The sequence below is a fragment of the Nycticebus coucang genome, chromosome 18 (genome assembly GCF_027406575.1).
Source record: "Nycticebus coucang isolate mNycCou1 chromosome 18, mNycCou1.pri, whole genome shotgun sequence".
Taxonomy (NCBI): Eukaryota; Metazoa; Chordata; class Mammalia; order Primates; family Lorisidae; genus Nycticebus; species Nycticebus coucang.
The window spans coordinates 28,443,760-28,463,966 of record NC_069797.1 but is presented as its reverse complement, the minus strand read 5'-3'; the positions used below and the strand labels follow the sequence as shown (position 1 = coordinate 28,463,966).

The 20,207-nt window shown below is 45.7% G+C and overlaps 2 protein-coding genes across 8 annotated transcripts in view; one reads left to right on the top strand and one right to left on the bottom strand.

The window, feature by feature from the left end:
- Positions 1-531, bottom strand: part of SMG6 (SMG6 nonsense mediated mRNA decay factor) — a 279,430-nt gene extending 278,899 nt beyond the window's left edge. Inside the window, exon 1 of one of the 2 annotated variants that reach the window (XM_053568504.1) lies at positions 351-531. In XM_053568504.1, coding sequence (XP_053424479.1) covers positions 351-438 — 88 coding nt within the window. In that variant the 5' untranslated portion in view covers positions 439-531. The remainder of the gene's footprint in view (positions 1-350) is intronic. The other variant, XM_053568503.1, reaches the window with a different exon arrangement.
- A 107-nt stretch (positions 532-638) lies between these two features.
- The window catches only part of SRR (serine racemase), a 48,638-nt gene continuing 29,069 nt past the window's right edge, over positions 639-20,207 (top strand). Inside the window, exons 1-2 of one of the 6 annotated variants that reach the window (XM_053568527.1) lie at positions 660-733; positions 8,121-8,299. In XM_053568527.1, the coding sequence (XP_053424502.1) occupies positions 8,265-8,299 (35 nt within the window). In that variant the 5' untranslated portion in view covers positions 660-733; positions 8,121-8,264. Of the gene's footprint in view, positions 739-6,433; positions 8,300-17,289; positions 17,419-20,207 lie in introns of those variants that run through there. The other 5 variants (XM_053568526.1, XM_053568531.1, XM_053568528.1 and 2 more) reach the window with 5 other exon arrangements.

Genomic DNA, 20,207 nt, shown 5'->3' with positions numbered 1-20,207 from the left:
CCCGGGGGCCTCCACCAGACCCACTACTCCTCGCGTCTCCAGGCACCTGAAGAACCTCCGACTGGACGGAGAAGGCTGAGGCAAAGGGAGACAGTCACCTTCGCGGTAAGAAAGAGGGTGGAGGCAGAAACTCAGGTCCACAGCTCCCGGAGGCCAAGACTGGCTGTGCCCGACCCAACCCAGACACCGGAGCTGGTACGGAGGCCAGGGTACGCCCGCAACCCCCGCCCCCACTGTTGGGGAAGAGGGCGGGGGCTCCGGAGCGCCGCGGACTTAGCCGGGAGGAGGCAGAGGAGGAGAGGGAGGCGGGGCGGGCAGGCCCGGCCCAGGAGCTGGGCGGCGCGACTCACCTCTGCTCCCGGCCTGCGGAGCCATGGTGGCCAGGATCCCTCGCAGCTCCGACGCGGAGATCCGCACACGCTCCAACCCCTCCGCCATCTTCGCGGCTGCTGCTACAGCTGCAGCCACTCCACCACCTCCTCGCGCAGCCAGGAAACCACGACGGACGGGCGGCGCGCGCGCTCACCCTCCTCCCACCCTTTTCCCCGCCCCCACCTTCCTCCCCTCCCTCAACGACGGTGGCCGCACTGGGAGGAAAAGCGCTGAACGCACGTTCGCGAGGGACAGTGCGGGGAACGCAAGCCTGGGCGGGACAGAGGGGCGCGGCGCGTGCGCAGAGGTGTAGCCGGGAAAGGTACGCCGAGGCTGGAGTTGGAAGCGCGGTGCGGGTGAGGTGAGGTGAGGCCGGGCCAGGTGGGCGTTCGCGGCGGTGGCTGTTTCTGCTGTGGTGGCGGCCACCGAGAATACTGGTGCGGTCTGGGACTCGGGTTGACAGAGACACCCCGCATTCTGGCCTCCTTCAGTCATCTTAGGCCAGTGCCTCTGGCCACGGGCCCGGAATCGTGCCCCAGGCTTAACTTGGGGACCGTAAAGATTTCGTAAGAGTAGTTAATGTTATCGCCATTTGTAAGATAAGGAAACTGAGAGAACTGGAGTAAATTCCCAGGGCGATACAGCTGATAAGAACCAGAGGACGTCTCTTTCCGCTATGGTAAACTGCTCCCCATGCCTCCTCGCTTTTAAAAAATGTATACTTTTTTTAAATGTTGGCTTTTAATGAGGGAGTGAGTTGAGTGGAAATGCATCAGGAGGTATGTAAGTTGATTTGGGAATTTCTGTGTCACTGTTGGTTCTTGAAAAAATTCCTTCCCCGAATCTCAGGTTGGCTTTCCCCCCCATCTTTAAAATGTTAACTAGATCAGAAGAATTATAATTTTTTTTTTTTTTTTTTTTTTTTTTTTGTAGAGACAGAGTCTCACTTTATGGCCCTGGGTAGAGTGCCGTGGCATCACACAGCTCACAGCAACCTCCAACTCCTGGGCTCAAGCGATTCTCTTGTCTCAGCCTCCCGAACAGCTGGGACTACAGGCGCCCGCCACAACACCCGGCTATTCTTTGGTTGCAGTTTTGGCCAGGGCCGGGTTCGAACCCGCCACCCTCGGCATATGGGGCCGGCGCCCTACCGACTGAGCCACAGGCGCCGCCCGAATTATAATTTTATTTATTTTTTTTTTATAGAGTCTCACTTTGGCACCCTGGGTAGAGTGCCGGTGCGTCATAGCTCACAGCAACCTCAAACTCTTGGCTTCAAACAATCCTCTTGCCTCAGCCTCCCGAGTAGCTGGGGCTACAGATACCTTCCACAACGCCCTGCTAGGTTTTCTATTTTTCGTAGAGATGGGGTGTCGCCGTTGGTCAGGCTGGTCTCCAACTCTGGAGCTCAAGCTGACCATTACAGGTACCCAGCCACTGTGCCTGGCCCAGAAGAGAGAGACTGCAACTTTCTTATCTTTGAACCCCTGTGGTGTGGTGAAACTCCCCCAAGGCTGCCTGCCTCCACATGTTGCTCCCTCCCAGTCCCATACAACTCCTTTAGATCTGTAAACCATCAAAGAATAGTTACCAAGGATTCCTTAGTCTGAGCCTAAAAGATCTGAACAATCTCTGATATAACTTGTTCAATTCTTCTTTGGTAACAGATGCTTTGTCTCCAGAAAATTAAGCATAAGGAAAAAGTCAATAGATATTTGAAAAGATTCAATAGTTCAAATGAAGGGAAGTGATTTGAATAGTCAGAGCAAATGGCAACCTTTGCTAACTAATTTGGGAGAAATAGGAAGAAATGTTAAAGCAACTTCGTTTTCACACTCTAATTTGGGAGGATATTGCATTAATTGTTTTTAAAGATGGAAAATAATCTGGGGCAGTGCCTGTGGCTCGGTGGGTAGGGCGCCGCCCGGCCAAACTGCAACAACAACAACAAAAAAAATAGCAGGGTTGTAGTGGCCAGCACCTGTAGTCCCAGCTACTCGGGAGGCTGAGGCAAGAGAATCGCCTAAGCCCAGGAGTTGGAGGTTGCTGTGAGCTGAGGGCGATAAAGTGAGACTGTCTCTGGAAAAAAAAAAAAAAATGGAAAATAATCTGAAACGAGAAAATTTTCTTAGGAGAAATGAGATTGCCAACTTTTTTTTTTTTTGCAGTTTTTGGCCGGGGCTGGGTTTGAACCTACCACCTCCAGCATATGGGGCCGGCTCCCTACTCGTTTGAGCCACAGGCACTGCCCTTTTTTTTTTTGAGACAGTCTTACTCTGTCGCCCTGGGTAGAGTGCCAAGGCATCATCATAACTCACAGCAACCTCAAACTCTCGGGCTCAAGCGATCCTCTTGCCTCCCTTCTGAGTAGCTGGGACTATAGATGCCTACCACAACGCATGGCTAGTTTTTCTATTTTTCTCTCTCTATTAGTAGAGAAGGGTCTCCCTTTTGCTCAGGCTGGTCTCAAACTCCTGAGCTCATGCAGTGCACCCACCTTCGCATTCTAGAGTGCTAGGATTACAGGCATGAATGAGCCACCTCTCCTAGCCTAGAGATTGCCAATCTAATGCAACAGTGTCAGTGAATTGCTGATTAGATGTGCCAAAAATTACCACCAGCTCAGGAAAATTAACTCAGACAGAACAGGTAATAGATGAAAACTGAGATATAAGGATGGAACACATGGGTTCAATAAATTAATAATTAAATGCAAGTTCCAGGAGATGGTAACAGAGCCGACTGAAAAAGTGCAATAACCAAATAATAGAGGAAAATTTACTAAAATAAAAATTTGAATTCTCAGATGTAAAGAATAAATGAAATACAGTTTAAAAAGAAATGAAAAGGCCAGGCATGGTGCCTCATGCCCATAACTCTAGCATGCTGGGAGGTCAAGAGGGTGGATTGCCTGAGCTCAGAAGTTAGAGACCAGCCTGAGGAAAAACAAGGCGTGGTTGCTAGGAAAAATAGAAAAACTAGCCAGCAGGTGCCAGTAGTCAGCAACTGGAAGGCTGAAGCAGGAGGATCTTTTTTTTTTTTTAAGAAACAGAGTTTCACTTTGTTGCCCTTGGTAGAGTGCCATGGCGTCATAGTGCACAGCAACCTTCAGCTCTTGGGCTTAGGCGATTCTCTTGCCTCAGCCTCCCAAATAGCTGGGACTACAGGCGCCTGCCACAATGCCTGGCTATTTTTTTGTTGCAGTTTCGCCGGGGCCAAGTTCAAACCTGCCACTCTCGGTATATGGGGACAGTACCCTACTCACTGAGCCACAGGCACTGCCCTGGGAGGATCACTTGAGCACAAGAATTTGAGGTTGCTGTGAGCTATGACGGCACGGCACTCTACTTAGGGCAACAAAGACTCTGTCTCAAAAACAGAAAAAGAAATGAAAAGATAACCATATTTAGGCCTGTATCACAATGAAACCTTTAGAGTTTAAAGAATGGAAATATCTTCATGTATTGATATATTGTTGGCTGGGTATAATGGTGTACACCTGTAGTCCCAGCTACTCAGAAGGCTGAAGTGGTAGGAGTGATTAAGCCAAGTTCAAGGCTGCAGTGAGCTATGTGCATGCCACTTGTACCACACCATGGGCAACAGAGCAAGGCCCTATCTCAAAAAAAAAAAAAAAAACAGTATTGAGGCTGAGACAGGAGAATCACTTGAGCCCAAAAGTTGGACGTTGCTGTGAGCTATGATGCCACAGCACTCTACCGAGGGCAACAAATGAAACTGTCTCAAAAATAAAAAAGGTATTGTTAAATATTTTTTTCTTTAAAAAGAAAGTTACAGAAGGCGGCGCCTGTGGCTCAGTGAGTAGGGCGCAGGTCCCATATGCCGGAGGTGGCGGGTTCAAACCCAGCCCCGGCCAAAAAAACCACAAAAAAAAAAAAAAAGAAAGTTACAGAACAATATATGTATAGTATGGTTCTAAAATTATTGTATATGTTAATTTCTACATAAATACATCAAAAAAGGATGTGGAAGAATACATAGCAAACTTTTATAAGTGGTCATCTTTGTGGAAGAGAGGAGATTTGATAGTCAAGAGTGAAAGCTCGGGCGGCTCCTGTGGCTCAGTCTGTAAGGCACCGGCCCCATATACCGAGAGAGGCGGGTTCAAACCCGGCCCTGGCCAAACTGCAACCAAAAAATAGCTGGGCGTTGTGGCCGGCGCCTGTAGTCCCAGCTACTTGGGAGGCTGAGGCAAGAGAATCGCTTCAGCCCAGGAGTTGGAGGTTGCTGTGAGCTGTGTGAGGCCACGGCGCTCTACCAAGGGCCATAAAGTGAGACTCTGTCTCTACAAAAAAAAAAAAAAAAAAAAAAGAGTGAAAGCTCTACATACCTTTTTTTTTTTTTTAATTTGAGAGCATTGGATTTTATTTATTCTTTTTTTTTTTTTTTTTTTTGCAGTTTCTGCCGGGGATGGGTTTGAACCTGCCACCTCGGCATATGGGGCTGGCGCCCTACCCCTTTGAGCCACAGGCGCCACCCAGCTCTACACACTTTTAATTTTTTTTTTTTTTTTTTTTTTTTTTTGTGGTTTTTGGCCAGGGCTAGGTTTGAACCTGCCACCTCTGGCATATGGGACCGGCGCCCTACTCCTTGAGCCACAGGTGCCACCCTCATACTTTTAAATTCTTAAAATAGAGATCTGGTTACATATTATGTGTGGGTAATCCAAAAGATAATAAAGCAAATTTGGATAAGAGGGGGAGAAATTCAGTTTCTAGACATAAAAATTGTGCAGGTCACATTAGCTGAGCAAAAAGTAATAGAACTAGAACTGAATGAACATAAATAAAGTAAAAAATTTAACCACTTGGAATTTTTTTTTTCTTAGAGACAGAGTCTCACTTTGTCCCCCTTGGTAGAGTGCTGTGGCATCACAGCTTACAGCAACCTCCAGCTCTTGGGCTTAGGCGATTCTTTTGCCTCAGCCTCCCGAGTAGCTGGGACTACAGGTGCCTGCCGCAATGCCTGGCTATTTTTGTTGTTGTTGCAGTTTGGCTGGGGCCAAGTTCAAACCTGCCACCCTCTGTATATGGGGCCGGCGCCCTACTCACTGAGCCACAGGCGCCGCCCTGAAATTTTTTTTTTTTTTTTGTAGAGACAGAGTCTCACTTTATGGCCCTCGATAGAGTGCCGTGGCCTCACACAGCTCACAGCAACCTCCAACTCCTGGGCCTAGGCAATTCTCTCGCTTCAGCCTCCTGAGTAGCTGGGACTACAGGCGCCCGCCACAACGCCCAGCTATTTTTTCTTTTCTTTTTGGTTGCAGTTTGGCCGGGGCCAGGTTTGAACCCGCCACCCTCGGTATATGGGGCTGGCGCCTTACTGACTGAGCCACAGGCGCCGCCTGGAATTTTTTTTTTTTGAGACGAGAGCCTCAAGCTGTCGCCCTGGGTAGAGTGCTGTGGCATCACAGCTAACAGCAACCCCCAACTCCCGGGCTCAAGCGATTCTCCTGCCTCAGGCTCCCAAGTAGCTGGGACCACAGGCGCCCGCTACAACGCCCGGCTGTTTTTTGGTTGCAGCCGTCATTGTTGTTTGGCAGGCCCAGGCTGGATTCGAACCCGCCAGCTCAGGTGTATGTGGCTGGCGCCTTAGCCACTTGAGCCACAGGCGCCAAGCCTGGAATTTTTTTTTTAAACATCAGTTTTAAATAACTAATGGGTCAAAAAGGAAAAGACTAAAGGTAAAGGCCAGCATGTGTAGCTTTAAATGCTTTTATTTAAAAAACGAAAATTAAGGGCGGCGCCTGTGGCTTAGTGAGTAGGGCGCCGGCCCCATATGCCAAGTGTGGCGGGTTCAAACCCAGCCCCGGCCAAACTGCAATAAAAAAATAGCCGGGGGCGGCGCCTGTGGCTCAACGGGTAGGGCGCCGGTCCCATATGCCGGAGGTGGCGGGTTCAAGCCCAGCCCCAGCCAAAAAAAAAAAAAAAAAAAAAAAAATAGCCGGGCGTTGTGGCGGGTGCCTGTAGTCCCAGCTGCTCGGGAGGCTGAGGCAAGAGAATTGCGTAAGCCCAAGAGTTAGAGGTTGCTGTGAGCTGTGTGACGCCACGGCACTCTACCCGAGGGTGGTAAAGTGAGACTCTGTCTCTACAAAAAAAAAAAAAACGAAAATTAATAGGCCAGGCAGGTGGCTCATGCCTATAATCCTAGCACTCTGGGAGGCCCAGGCAGATGGATTGCCCTGAGCTCACAAGTTCAAGACCAGCCTGAGCAAGAGCAAGACCCCAGTCTCTAAAAATAGCTGAGCATTGTGGCAGGCACCCGTAGTCCCAGCTACTTGGGAGGGTGAGGCCAGAGAATGACTTGAACCCAAGAATTAGAGGTTGCTGTGAGCTGACTCCACGGTACTCTACCCAGGGTGACAAAGTGAGACTCTGTCTCAAAATAAAGAAAATTAATAAGTTAAGGCAAAAAAATACAATAAAAGGAAAACAAAAATAAAATAAATGAATAAGGAAGAAAGAACTGTGCTTGGTAAAGAGTCTATTGTTCAAAAATAAAATAGATTATAAAATAGACATTTCTGGCAAAAAGTAATTAAGAAAAAAAAAGACATTCTCTTGGATGTCTCATAAGTAGTTCAAACTTAACTTACCAAATCTCTTATTTTCCTTTCAAATACTTGTTTCTTTGCCAGTCTTAAATCTCAATAAAGAATACTACCATCTAAGTCAAAACCCAGGAGGTTTTTTTTTGAGACAGAGTCTCGGGTGGTGCCTGTGGCTCAAATGAGTAGGGCGCAGGCCCCATATGCCAGAGGTGGCAGGTTCAAGCCCAGCCCCGGCCAAAAACTGCACAAAAAGAGAGAGACAGAGTCTCACTTTGTTGCCTTCAGTAGAGTGATGTGGCGTCATAGCTCACAGCAACCTCAAACTCTTGGGCTCAAACGATTGTCTTATCTCAGCCTGCCACGTAGCTAGGACTACAAGCACCTGCCACAACACCGTGCTATTTTTAGAGATGAGGTCTCGCTTTTGCTCAGGCTGGTCTCAAACTCCTGATCTCAAGCAATTCACCTGCCTTAGCATCCCTGACTTCTAGGATTACAGACGTGAGCCACCACACCCAGGCCCTAAGAGTTATTCTTAATAACTCTACTTCCCATATCAACGAACATATTTTTTTAAGTGGAGACAGAGTCTCACTAGGTCACCCTCAGTAGAGTACTATGGTATCACAGCTTACAGTAACCTCAAACTCTTGGACTTAAACGATTCTCTTGCCTCAGCCTCCCCAGTATATAATGAACATTTATGGAATCATCTCCCCAACATTGTCTTCCTTTTTACTTGAAAACTGCTCCTTACTCCCACTCAGCAGTACTTTTTCTTTTTCCTTTTTTTTTTTTCCTGCTATCCTTTCTTTGCTGCTTTTTTTCCCCTCAAGTGCAGAGTTGAGCTAGTCTATTGTGCTAGTTTATTCACACACTATCATCAACAAGGCCTTTCTCATTTTATCTTTTTTTTTTTAATTTCAATTTCTACTCATATTCCTTCCCTCCTTCCTTAGGTAGTGACTTTAACATATTGATATATGTCTTTCAGTATACATGTATTTTTTAATAATATATAATATTGTTTTATGTATGTGTGTTTTAAATGTACATAACTAATATTGTGTTAGAGGTCTCATTCTGTTTCTTTTTCATGTTTCTGTAAATATTTTTGACTATTATATAGTATTGTTTTAAATAATCTCACACCCTTGGCCACTGATCCTGGGCCAAGATGGTCCAGAGTCCTTACCCAGAATATTTTGAACTGAAACTGAGGAAGAAAGAAAATTCCTCTCCAGCATGGAAGCTGTAGAACGTAAAACACAGGAGCTGTCAGCAGCCACATGTCCTGCCATATGGAACCAGCTGGTCTGCAATGAAAAAGAAGCCGACTTGCAGAAAGCAGCAGAGGTGAGAAACTGAGAGTCCTAGAAGCTCTCAAATCCCTGGTTCCAGTTGTTCCTGAAGCTCCATATTCCTGCCTTTCTCATGGTTTATTCAACTCTTCCTTGGAGTCTGTGAGCCAGTAAATTTAAGCACCCTCATCTTGTGCCTAAACTAGTTCCAATTGGTGTTCTATCACTTAGAAACAAGAGAATTAATTAACCACATCCTCCAAAATATATCTCCTTTTTTGGTGTTTTTTCTTAATTGTGGTAAAATACATGTAAAATTTACCATTTTTTATGTGTATTGTTCAGTAGTGTTATGTACATTCACACCATTGTACAGTCAGTCTCCAAAATGCCATACCCATTAAATAAATCCTCATTCCCTCATCTCCTCATCCCCTGGCAACCACTCTTTCACTTTCTGTCTATGAATTTGACTACTCTAGGTACCTCATATAAGTACACGCAGTCTCCAGGTTACAAACAAGATAGGTTCTTGTAGGTTTGTTCTTAAATTGAATTTGTAAGTACTTAAGTTGAATTACGTAATAGGTAAATGTACCTATTACATATAATTACCTCCATTCATAAGTGTGAGGTGTATGTAAGTTGGATGTTTGTAACTTGGGGATTGTCTTTATTTCTCCTTTTGTGACTGGTTTATTTCACTTAGCATAATGTCCTCAAATTTTATGCATGTTATAACATGTCAGAATTTCCTTCTCAAGGTGAATAGTATTCCATTGTATATATATACCACATTATGTATAGTCATTCATCCATCAATGGACAATGGATTGCTTATACCTTTTAGTTACCATGAATAATGCAGCTATGAACATGGGTGTACAGTATCTCTTTAAAACCTTGCTTTTAGTTCTTTTGGGTCTGCATTTAGGAGTGGAATTGCTGGGTCAGATGATATTTCTGTGTTTAATTTTTTGAGGAAGCATCATACCGTTTATCATAGCACCTGTGACATTTTACATTCCCACTAATAGGAATAAAGGGTTCCAGTTTTTCCACATCCTTGTCAATACTTGTTATTTCCTGGGTTGGTTTCTTTTGTTTTGTTTTTGATATAGCCATCCTAAAGGCTGTGAGGTGGTATTGCATTGTAATTTTGATTTGCATTTTCCTAATCGTTAGTGATGTTGAACATCCTTTTATGTGTTTTTTGGCCATTTTTATATCTTCTTTGGGGAAGTTCCTATTCAAATCCTATGGGTTTGTTTTTCCAAAACACATCTTAGTAACTATGTTTTTCTATTTCTACTTTTGTGATCCAAGCTCCTTTATCCTTCATGTGGACAGCTGCCATATCTGTTAGCAGGGAAACCCTGATTTCATTCTTGTTCTTTCATTCACCACAGTATGCCCAGAATAATTTTCTAAATATATAAATTCTAACACATTACTTACCTGCTCAGAATTATTTAGTGACATTGCATTATTCTAAGAAAAAGATCCATGAATCATATTCCCATGTGATCTTGACCCTGCCAGCATCACTGTCCTTATTATCACTTATTACACTCCCCTTTTGATCTCTATTTTCAGATACATTACCCACCTTTTAGTTCCAAGAATATACCTAGCTCTTTTTCTCCTTCTTTTTGTCCTCCAGGAATAGGTCTTACTGAGTGGCCCTGGATGGAATATCATGACGTCATAGCTCACAGCAACTTCAAGCTCTTGGGTTCAAGTGATCATCTTGCCTCAGCCTCCTGAGTAGCTGGGACTACAGGTACCCGCCACAATGCCCAACTAGTTTTCAGAGATGGGGTCTTGCTCTTGCTCAGGCTGCTCTTGAGCTCAAGCAGTCCACCAGCCCCAGCCTCCCAGAGAGCTAGGATTACAGTTGTGAGCCACTGTGCCCAGCCCGCTTTCCCTTCTTTAAGCCATCACATACATTATTCTCACTACCTGTAACACTTTTCCTTCTACTCTGCCTGGCTAAAACCCATTCAAAATATGGTCTTAACTTAAATTACACTTCTCAGGGTGGCACCTGTGGCTTAGTGAGTAGGGCACCAGCCCCATATACCGAGATTGGTAGGTTCAAAACCGGCCCTGGCCAAACTGCAACAAAAAATAGCCAGGCATTGTGGCAGGCGCCTATAGTCCCTGCTACTTGGGAGGCTGAGGCAAGACAATCACCTAAGCCCCAAAGCTGGAGGTTGCTGTGAGCTGTGACACCACAGCACTCTACCGAGGGTGACAAAATAAGACTCTGTCTCTAAAAAAAAAAAAAAAAAATTACACTTCTTCAGAAAGATCTTTGACCTATTTCCCTGATCTTAATAAGGCTCCTCTTTATGTTACCTGTCTTAATGTATTTAGTGTTGCTAGAAAAGCATACCTAAGGCCAGGTACTGTGGCTTACTCCTGTAATCTCATCCATACATAAACAATATGATGCTTCCTCAGCTTTGGGAGGGTGAGGCAAGAGGATCACTTGAGGTCAGGAATTAAAGACCAGCCTGGACAACATAGATTCTGTCTCTACAAAAAAAATTTTTTAATTAGCAAGGCATAGTAGCACACACCTGCCACTGCAGATTCCAGCCCCGATGACAGAGTAAGACCCTGTCTCAAAAAAAAGGGGGTGGGTTCTAACTTGTGGTTCTGCATGCTGGGAAGGTCCAGGACATGGCCCTGGCTTCTGGTGAGGGCTTTCTTGCTGTGTCACAACATGACGAAGGACATAGGGGAAATAGATACTAATACGTGAATACATGCAAGACAGGGAAATGCCTGAGGGATTGCCTGGCTACCTAACAGCCCAGTTCTCTCAGGGAACTAATCCTGTCTCACCAGAGGGAGATCTCCAGAACAGCACCAACCCATTTGTGAAGGATCTGCCCACATAATCCAAACACTAAGCTCCACCTCCCCAAACACCACATTGGTAATCAAATTTCAGCCTGAGTTTTCATGGGTAAAATAAACCAAATCATATTCAAAGCATAGCAGTACCCTATCATAACCCTATTAGCACCTATTAAAATTTATAAAAACAGGGCAGCGCGTATGGCTCAGTGGGTAGGACACCAGCCCCATATACCCAAGGTGGTAGGTTTGAACCCGGCCCTGGCCAAACTGCAACAAAAAATAGCCGATCATTGTGGTGGGCGCCTATAGTCCCAGCTACTCGGGAGGCTGAGGCAAGAGAATTGCCTAAGCCCAGGAGTTGGAGGTTTCTGTGAGCTTTGATGCCATAGCACTCTACCAAGGGCAATAAAGTGAGACTCAGCTCAAAAAAAAAAAAAATTATAAATACATACGTATTTTTACACTACTTATTACACATCTCCCATTAGATTGTAAACTTTATAAGGGAAGGGACAAGTCAATTTTTCTAACACTATATCCCCAGTCCAAACTTCTATGTCTAATATATAGAAAGTGCTCAATATTTGTTGATTGAATAAGCCACAGATATGAAGGCTATTTAGAAATATATACAACTTTTTACTAATAAATTTGAAATTAAATTTTAAATGATTTTGTGAAAAATATAAATTACTGAGGTTAATTTAAAAGCAGGTGGGAACTCCAAATAAAACCAATAATGGTGAAGTCACTGAAAAAGTTATCAGAGGTATGTTTATAAGGTAAATATGCATTATTTGCATATAGCATGATAGCTATTCCTTCCTCACTGTGGACAGCACCCCAATCCTGACCCCTTGAAGCACCCCCTCCATCAGAGCCCACATTTCACTCTCTACGTCATCATTCCCCAGAGGTTTCAAACCTAACTATCTCATCAGTTTAAAGCAAAGAATTTTAAAGCTCCCATTTCTACACAGCCTCAACCTTCGCAGTCACGCACCAATAGGGTTAGAAGCTGAAAGTTAAGAAGAGAGGTTAGGGCGGCGCCTGTGGCTCAAGGAGTAGGGTGCTTGTCCCATATGCTGGAGGTGGCGGGTTCAAACCCAGCCCTGGCCAAAAACCACACAAAAAAAAAAAAAAAAAAAGAAGAGAGGTTAGAGGAATAATAAATAGGACTAGCCGTAGTATAACTTAATTCGCTAGAAAATGTTCTTAGCTGAAAAACATAGTAAGATAAAAGCATCCAGCAGGAGCCCATGATTATATTCCTTAAAAGGATGAGGAGAATCAACTATAAAATTAATAGATCTAAAAAAGTAATTCCCAAGTGTCCTATTACTTGATAAATATATAAAAATTATTAGCTTTTGTATACATCATCAGTAACTTTAAAATCTAATGAATAGAGGCTGGATGCAGTTGGTCACCTGTAATCCCAGCACTCTGGGAGGCCAAGGCAAGTGGATTTTATGAGATGACAGGTTCAAGACCAGCCTGAGCTAGAGCAAGACTCATCTCTAAAAATAGCCAGGCACTGTGGTGGAAACCTATAGTTCCAGATACTTGGGAGGCTGAGGCAAAAGAATCACTTGAGCCCAAGAGTCTGAGGTTGCTGGGTCACATGTGATGCCATGGCACTCTACCAAGGGTACCAAAATGAGACTCTGTCTCAAAAATAAATAAATAAATAAATAAAATCTAATGAATATTAGCTGAGTGTGGCGGTGTCCATCCACATGTAGTCCCTGCTACTCCAGAGGATGAGATGGGACTGTCACTTGAGCCAGGAGTTCAAGACCAGCCTGGGCAACACAATGAGCCTCATTTCAAAAAAAAAAACTAGGGCGGCGCCTGTGGCTCAGTGAGTAGGGCGCCGGCCCCATATGCTGAGGGTGGCGGGTTCGGACCCAGCCCCTGCCAAACTGCAACAGAAAAATAGCCGGGCGTTGTGGCACGCGCCTGTAGTCCCAGCTGCTGGGGAGGCTGAGGCAAGAGAATTGCATAAGCCCAAGAGTTAGAGGTTGCTGTGAGCTGTGTGACGCCACGGCACTCTACCCAAGGGCGGTACAGTGAAACTCTGTCTCTACAAATAAAAAAACAAACTAATGAATATAACACCTTATCTCAAAAGCAATAAAAATATATGGCATATGGGAATAAATTTAATCAGATACTTCTTTGAGAAATCTAAAACAAAAAGATTGCTAAAATCGAAAGGCACTCATATTCCTGGGAAGACTCAATTTTTCTTTTCTTTTCTTTTTTTTTTTTTTTTTTTTTTTTTTGAGATAGTCTCAAGCTGTCGCCCTGGGTAAAGTGCCGTGGCATCATAGGTCACAGCAACCTGAAACTCTTGGGCTCAAGCAATTCTCTAGCCTCAGATTTTCTTTCTTTTTTTTTTTTTTATAGAGACAGAGTCTCACTTTATCGCCCTCTGTAGAGTGCTATGGCGTCACAGCTCACAGCAACCTCCAAATCCTTGGGCTTAGGTGATTCTCTTGACTCAGCCTCCCAAGTAGCTGGGACTACAGGCGCCCGCCACATCGCCTGGCTATTTTTTTGTTGTTGTTGCAGTTTGGCCGGGGCTGGGTTTGAACCCGCCACCCTCGGGCTGGGTTTGAACCCGCCACCCTCGGCATATGGGGCCGGCGCCCTACCTGCTGAGCCACAGGCACCACCCCCTAGCCTCAGATTTTCTATTTTTAGTAGAGACAGAGTCTCGCTTTTTGCTCAGGCTGGTCTTGAACTCATGAGCTCAAACAATCCACCCACCTCACCCGGCCTCTCAGAGTGCTTAGGATTACATGTGTGAGCCAGTGCACCTGCCAAGACTCAATACTTTTTTTTTGTTTGTTTGTTTTGTTGTTGTTGTTGTATTTTAGCTAGGGCTGGATTTGAACTCGCCACCCTAGGTATATGAGGCTGGCACCCTACCCACTGAGCCACAGGTGCTGCCCCAAGACTCAATATTTTTAAGAGTCAATTATGTCTCCAATGCATTATGTATGTTTTGGGGTTTGTTTGGTTTTGTTTTTTTTTGGAGACAGAGTCTCACTTTGTTGCCCTCGGTAGAGTGCTATGGTGTCATAGCTCACAGCAACCTCAAATTCTTGGACTCAAGCGATTCTCTTGCCTCAGCCTCCCGAGCAGCTGGGACTACAGGTGCCCGCCACAATGCCCGGCTATTTTTCCATTGCAATTTGGCCAGGGCTGAGTTTGAATCTGCCACTTTCAGCATATGGGGCCGGTGCCCTACCCATCGAGCCACGTGCGCCACGCTTGAAGTTTCCATAGTTTCCCCTTGTGTCTTATACATACCATTAAATTTATTCCTATATACTATATATTTTTATTGCTTTTGAGATAAGGTATTATATTCATTAGGCACCTGGCTAGTAACATTCTTTTTTTTTTCTGTTTTTGAGACACCCTCTTACTCTGTTGCCCCAGGTAAAGTGCCATGGCATCATTATAGCTTATAGCAACCTCAAATTCTTGGGCTCCACTGATCCTCAGGCCTCACCTTCCCAAGTAGTTGGGACTACAGGCTTGCACCACTATGCCTGGCTAATTTTTCTATTTTTTTTTTTTTTTTTTTGGTAGAGACAGGGTCTCCTTCCTGCTCAGGCTGGTCTCAAACTCCTGAGCTTAAGCAGTCCTCCCACCTCAACCTCCCAGAGTGCTAGGATTACAGGCATGAGCCACCACGCCCAGCCTAACATTCTTTTTAAAATACAACATTTTAAAAATCTGATGTGTATTTTACCCATACAATACATCTCAATTTGGATTAGTCACATTTCAAATCCTCAAGAGCCACAGAGGTTAAGCCCCTCCCGTGCTGGACAGTGTAGGGCTGAGCCTCTCCCTATCTGTTCTCACTTGTCCTAGAAGCAGGTCTTATCCTCTCCTTCCTCTGAATGTTTCTTGGAATAGCCTCCGATTACCATCTGGATCTTCCTCTAGGGCCTAGGGCAGGAAAATAGCCCTTGGAGAGGGAAGGCTCAAAAAATTCTTATGAAATCTGGAGTTATGCAAGCCTGTGGGTGGCTTGCTTTCCTGTCTGACATGGTCATGTCTGTTTGTTAGATTGAGACTTTCCTGAAGGCAGGACTTTGCATAATTTTGGTTGATACTACAGGTGAGGGGAGGGTGAACTGGGAAGGGGCCCCTGCAATGCTGTCCTCCTACTCCCTTACCTGGCACAACTCTGTTGCTGTTTTCACCTGCAGCACATTTACATTGGGGACAACCAGCAGGATGTCAGAGCCACCATCTTCTTCCTCCAGGGTCATCAGTTTCTCCGTGGGCCTTGGCTTTCAGAACCCAAAAAGGGTGCTCTGCCCATACACACAGCCTTAGGTGGTTCACATATGAGAACTAGTAGAACTGGGCTCCCAGTATGGGCAGGTAGCTGACTTGGAACTGGACTCAGGTGTGGATGGCGGAGCCGTCAGTTGTACTTAGAGGCACTTTGAGGCTACACAAAATGTGGTGATCCCGAACACAGGTGGCCTCCACCTTGAAGATGTCGATCCTGTCACTGGCAGTAGGTATGGGGCCTGGGGAAAGGTTGTTCTGACATTCCACCTTGCCGTTTGGGATGTGGGAATGTAGATCCAGGCTACATTGAGAAAGTTGACTTCACCCAGTAATGGTGTCTGGCTTACTGATAATTCTTCCATCCTGCCCTTTAGATATCTGCCTTCCCATGGATAGGTCAGCTATTCCACTTTCACCAACAACATAAACAGCACTCCACTCATTTATCTATTTAACGATGGAATTTATGGCAACCTAGGTAAAGAAATTCTAAAGTTCACTTGAAAGAATTGATGTGTGAGGAAAGCCAGCGGAATTTAGAAAGAATAATCAAGGGAGAACATAATACAATTCATAAATGGAATGAGAACTAGCAGTCTGATAAAATGGAACAAAAAGCAAAGGTCCCAGGCATTAAAAGAAATTTAGTTTTTGATAAATGTGGAATTTCAGAAGAAAAAGATAATTCAGTCAGTAAATGGGTGTGTTGGGGCGGGGCCTGTGGCTCAGCGGGTAGGGCGCCGGTCCCATATGCCGGAGGTGGCGGGTTCAAACCCAGCCCCGGCCAAATTAAAAAAAAAAAAAAAGTAAATGGGTGTGTTAAAAGTTCACAGAAGAGGCGGTGCCTGTGGCTCAGTCGGTAGGGCGTGGCCCCATATACCGAGGGTGGCGGGTTCTAAGCCCGGCCCCGGCCAAACTGCAACCAAAAAATAGCTGGGCGTTGTGGCGGGCGCCTGTAGTCCCAGCTACTCAGGAGGCTGAGGCAAGAGAATCACTTAAGCCCGGGAGTTGGAGGTTACTGTGAGCTGTGTGAGGCCACGGCACTCTACCGAGGGCCATAAAGTGAGACTCTGTCTCTACAAAAAAAAAAAATAATAAAGTTCACAAAAGAAGGGGCCAGGTGCGGCGGCTCACGCCTGTAATCCTACCACTACCGGAGGCCAAGGTAGGTAGATTGTCTGAGCTCACAGGTTCGAGACTAGCCTGAGCCAGAGCCAGACCTAGACCTCATCTCTAAAATAGCTGGGCATTGTGGTGACGCTTGTACTCCCAGGTACTTGGGAGGCTGAGGCAAGAGAATCACTTGAGTCCAAGAGTTTGAGGTTGCTGTGAGCTGTGATGCTATGGCACTCTACCGGGGGTAACTCTCAAAAAAAAAAAAAAGGTTCATAAAAGAAGAGAAGGGTAAAGCCACAGATTGGAAGATTCTGGTTCTGAAAGATCATGTGAAGGCTAACTACTAACTGGAATGCTACTATTCAACTTTCTGCATATGCCATAAATAACCACCTGTTGTGCAAATACCTTCACAAGAACAAAAAATTGGTTTCAGAAGTCACACAAGAGAGATTCCAGGGGAAGAAGTTGCGGAACAGAACACAAAGGAGCAGGATACCTGCAGAGATACAGAGGCTTAGAATCCAGCAAAAAGGGTAGGTAAAGCAATTTATTTCTCCTTTCCCCACTTCTCCAGCAATCAGTGGGCTCCTGAGCTGCTGGAGACTTCTATCCCCAGAAGCCCAAGGGCTGCTGCCACCAGCCACCTGGGAGCTTCTCTTTTTTTTTTTTTTAACTATTTTTATTTTATTTTATTTATTTTTTGCAGTTTTGGCCAGGGCTGGATTTGAACCCGTCACCTCTGGCATATGGGGCTGGCGCCCTACTCCTTTGAGCCACAGGCGCTGCCCAGGGAGCTTCTTGAAGAGAAAGCACCAGTGCCAGTGTGGTCAATTCCCAACACCCAAGCCAAGATAACAGGTGCCATATTGCATCTCCACATACCGTGTACCTTTCTCCTCCAAGGGGCTTTAGCCCTTCAGTTTTCATTTCATTTGTTCCACCACAAACATTTCCCAACTCCGGTCCAGACTGTGGGAGCCATAGAGGACAGATGGGCCCCAGGGGATCTGCATGACCCTACAGCCTGGACATTCTGAGTGGGCTGTCTTCTGGAGAAGTGGACAGAGACAACCAAAGTGCTATCTTTTTTTCTTTTTTGAGATAGTCTCACTTTATCACCCTGGGTTGTGTGCCATGGTGCCATAGCTCACAACTTCAAATTCTTAGGCTCAAGATATCCTCTTGCCTCAGTTTCCCAAGTAGCTTGGACTACAGGAGCCCACAACAATGTCCAGCTAATTTTTCTATTTTTAGTAGAGACGGAGGTCCCACTCTTGCTCAGGCTGGTCTCAAACTCCTGAGCTCAAGCAATCTGCCCATCCCAACTTCCCAGAGTGCTAGGATTACAGGTGTGAACCATCGCACCTGGCCCAAAGTACTATCTTTCTCCTATCCAGGCCCTTTTCACCCCTTCCTCTGCCCCAGCTGAGACTACTGAGAGACCGTTAAGCTGGCGCTGAAAGGAACTGCTTTTCCTCTTGGTTAATGCAACCACCAAATGAGGCTTCCACAGAGTGTGGGTCCCAAACCTTTCCAAACTCTTTCTTCCCCACCTGTAGCTGTGGAGTAAATAAATTTAGCCACCTTAATGAGGCTTCCATAGGGAGTGGGCCTCAGGCCTTTCCTCTAGGGGACTACTGTGGACTGAAGGGTGTTTGGAGTGTGAGCTCCCTGCCTGGCAGCCCTCCCTTGTGCCACTTGCCCAATGATTCTATCAGAGCAGGACTTTAAGGCCGAGTTTGCTTGGGCAATCTGAGCAGACACCAGCATTCTTCTTCCAGGCAAGGTAAGGGATTGATCTCCAGGGACTGGGAATGGGCCTGCAGGCCAGATCCAGTATGCAGGTTTCAGCTGCTTTTGCTGGGAGCAAGGAGGGGAGATACATGATAGAGTGAGATCACTGTTGCCCTTCCCCGGTGGCTTTGCCTAGAAGATAGAAGAAGACCTTTGACCCCTGTTAAATAGATACTTTGTCACAGAGCCTTAAGGCAAGCTCACCCAACCCAATCCCACCCAGCTGGGCTTCCCCACCCGCCTCTGCTGTAGAAGAGATAAGGACTCACCTGAAGTTCCAGGGCTTCACTCACTGCCTGGGGCAATCAATCGCTTCTGAAGGACTGGAGCTGGTCACAGGCCCCAAAATCAACACTGAGGATACTCTTTCCAAAAAGCGGCACCTACTGACAGGTCAGTTTCCATGCCCTTTACAGCATTTTTTTTTTTTTTTTTGTAGAGACAGAGTCTCACTTTAAGGCCCTCAGCAGAGTGCCGTGGCCTCACGCAGCTCACAGCAACCTCCAACTCCTGGGCTTAGGCGATTCTCCTGCCTCAGCCTCCCGAGCAGCTGGGACCACAGGTGCCCACCACAACGCCCGGCTATTTTTTTTTTTTGGTTGCAGTTTGGCCGGGCCGGGTTTGAACCCGCCACCCTCGGCATATGGGGCCGGCGCCCTACCGACTAAGCCACAGGCACCGCCCGCCCTTTACAGCATTGACTGAATCTTACAGAGTGTAGTTCAGGCTCATCCACAAGCACCACCCACTGTCTCATAGATTAAACTGAGCATGCCATTATTTAATCAAAAGAAAATCCAGAAATAAGAAAGATCTCTGGATACATGAAAAAACAAAGTAAGGGTGGCACCTGTGGCTCAGTGAGTAGGGTGCCGGCCCCATATACTGAGGGTGGCAGGTTCAAACCTGGCCCCAGCCAAACTGCAACAAAAAATAGCTGGGTGTTGTGGTGGGCACCTGTAGTTCCAGCTGCTTGGAAGGCTAAGGTCCAGGAGCTGGAGGTTGCTGTGAGGTGTGATGCCACAGCACTCTACCAAGGGCAACAAAATCAGACTCTGTCTCTAAAAAAAAAGGGGGGGGGAGTTTTAAAAGACAAAAAAACAAAGTGAAAGGACACCTTCAAAATAAAAGAGTAACGCTGTACTAATGGAAACCAACCAAAATGAGAATATTGGAATAACATATAAAGAATTTTGAATATATATTATTAGGAAGCTCAATGAAATAAAAGAGAAAATAGAAAGCCAACACAAAGAACCACACAAATGATACAGGAAATGAATAAATAAATTGAATTATTAAAAAATAATTAGGCTTGGCATCTGTAGCTCAGCGGCTAGGGTGCCAGCCACATACACCAGAGCTGGCAGGTTCGAACCCAGCCCCGGCCTGCCAAACAACAATGACAATTACAACAAAAAAATAGGCGGGCGTTGTGGCAGGCGCCTGTAGTTCCAGCTACTTGGGAGGCTGAGGCAAGAGAATCACTTAAGCCCAATAGTTTGAGGTTGCTGTGAGCTATGATGCCACAGCACTCTACCAAGGGCTACATAGTAAGACCCTTGTCTCAAAAAAAAAACACCATATCGGGCAGCACCTGTGGCTCAAAGGAGTAGGGCGCCAGCCCCATATGCCGAAGGTGGCAGGTTCAAACCCAGCCCCACCCAAAAACTGCAAAAAAAAAAAACACCATAGCTTCTGGAAAAGAAAAATTTATTCAAGGTAATACAAAACACAGTGGAAAGCCATAAGAATAGACTAGACCAGACAGAAGAAATGATCTCAGAGCCAGAAAACAATACCATTGAATTAAATAAGTCTAAAGTGAAAGGACAAATAAGAGGAACAAACAA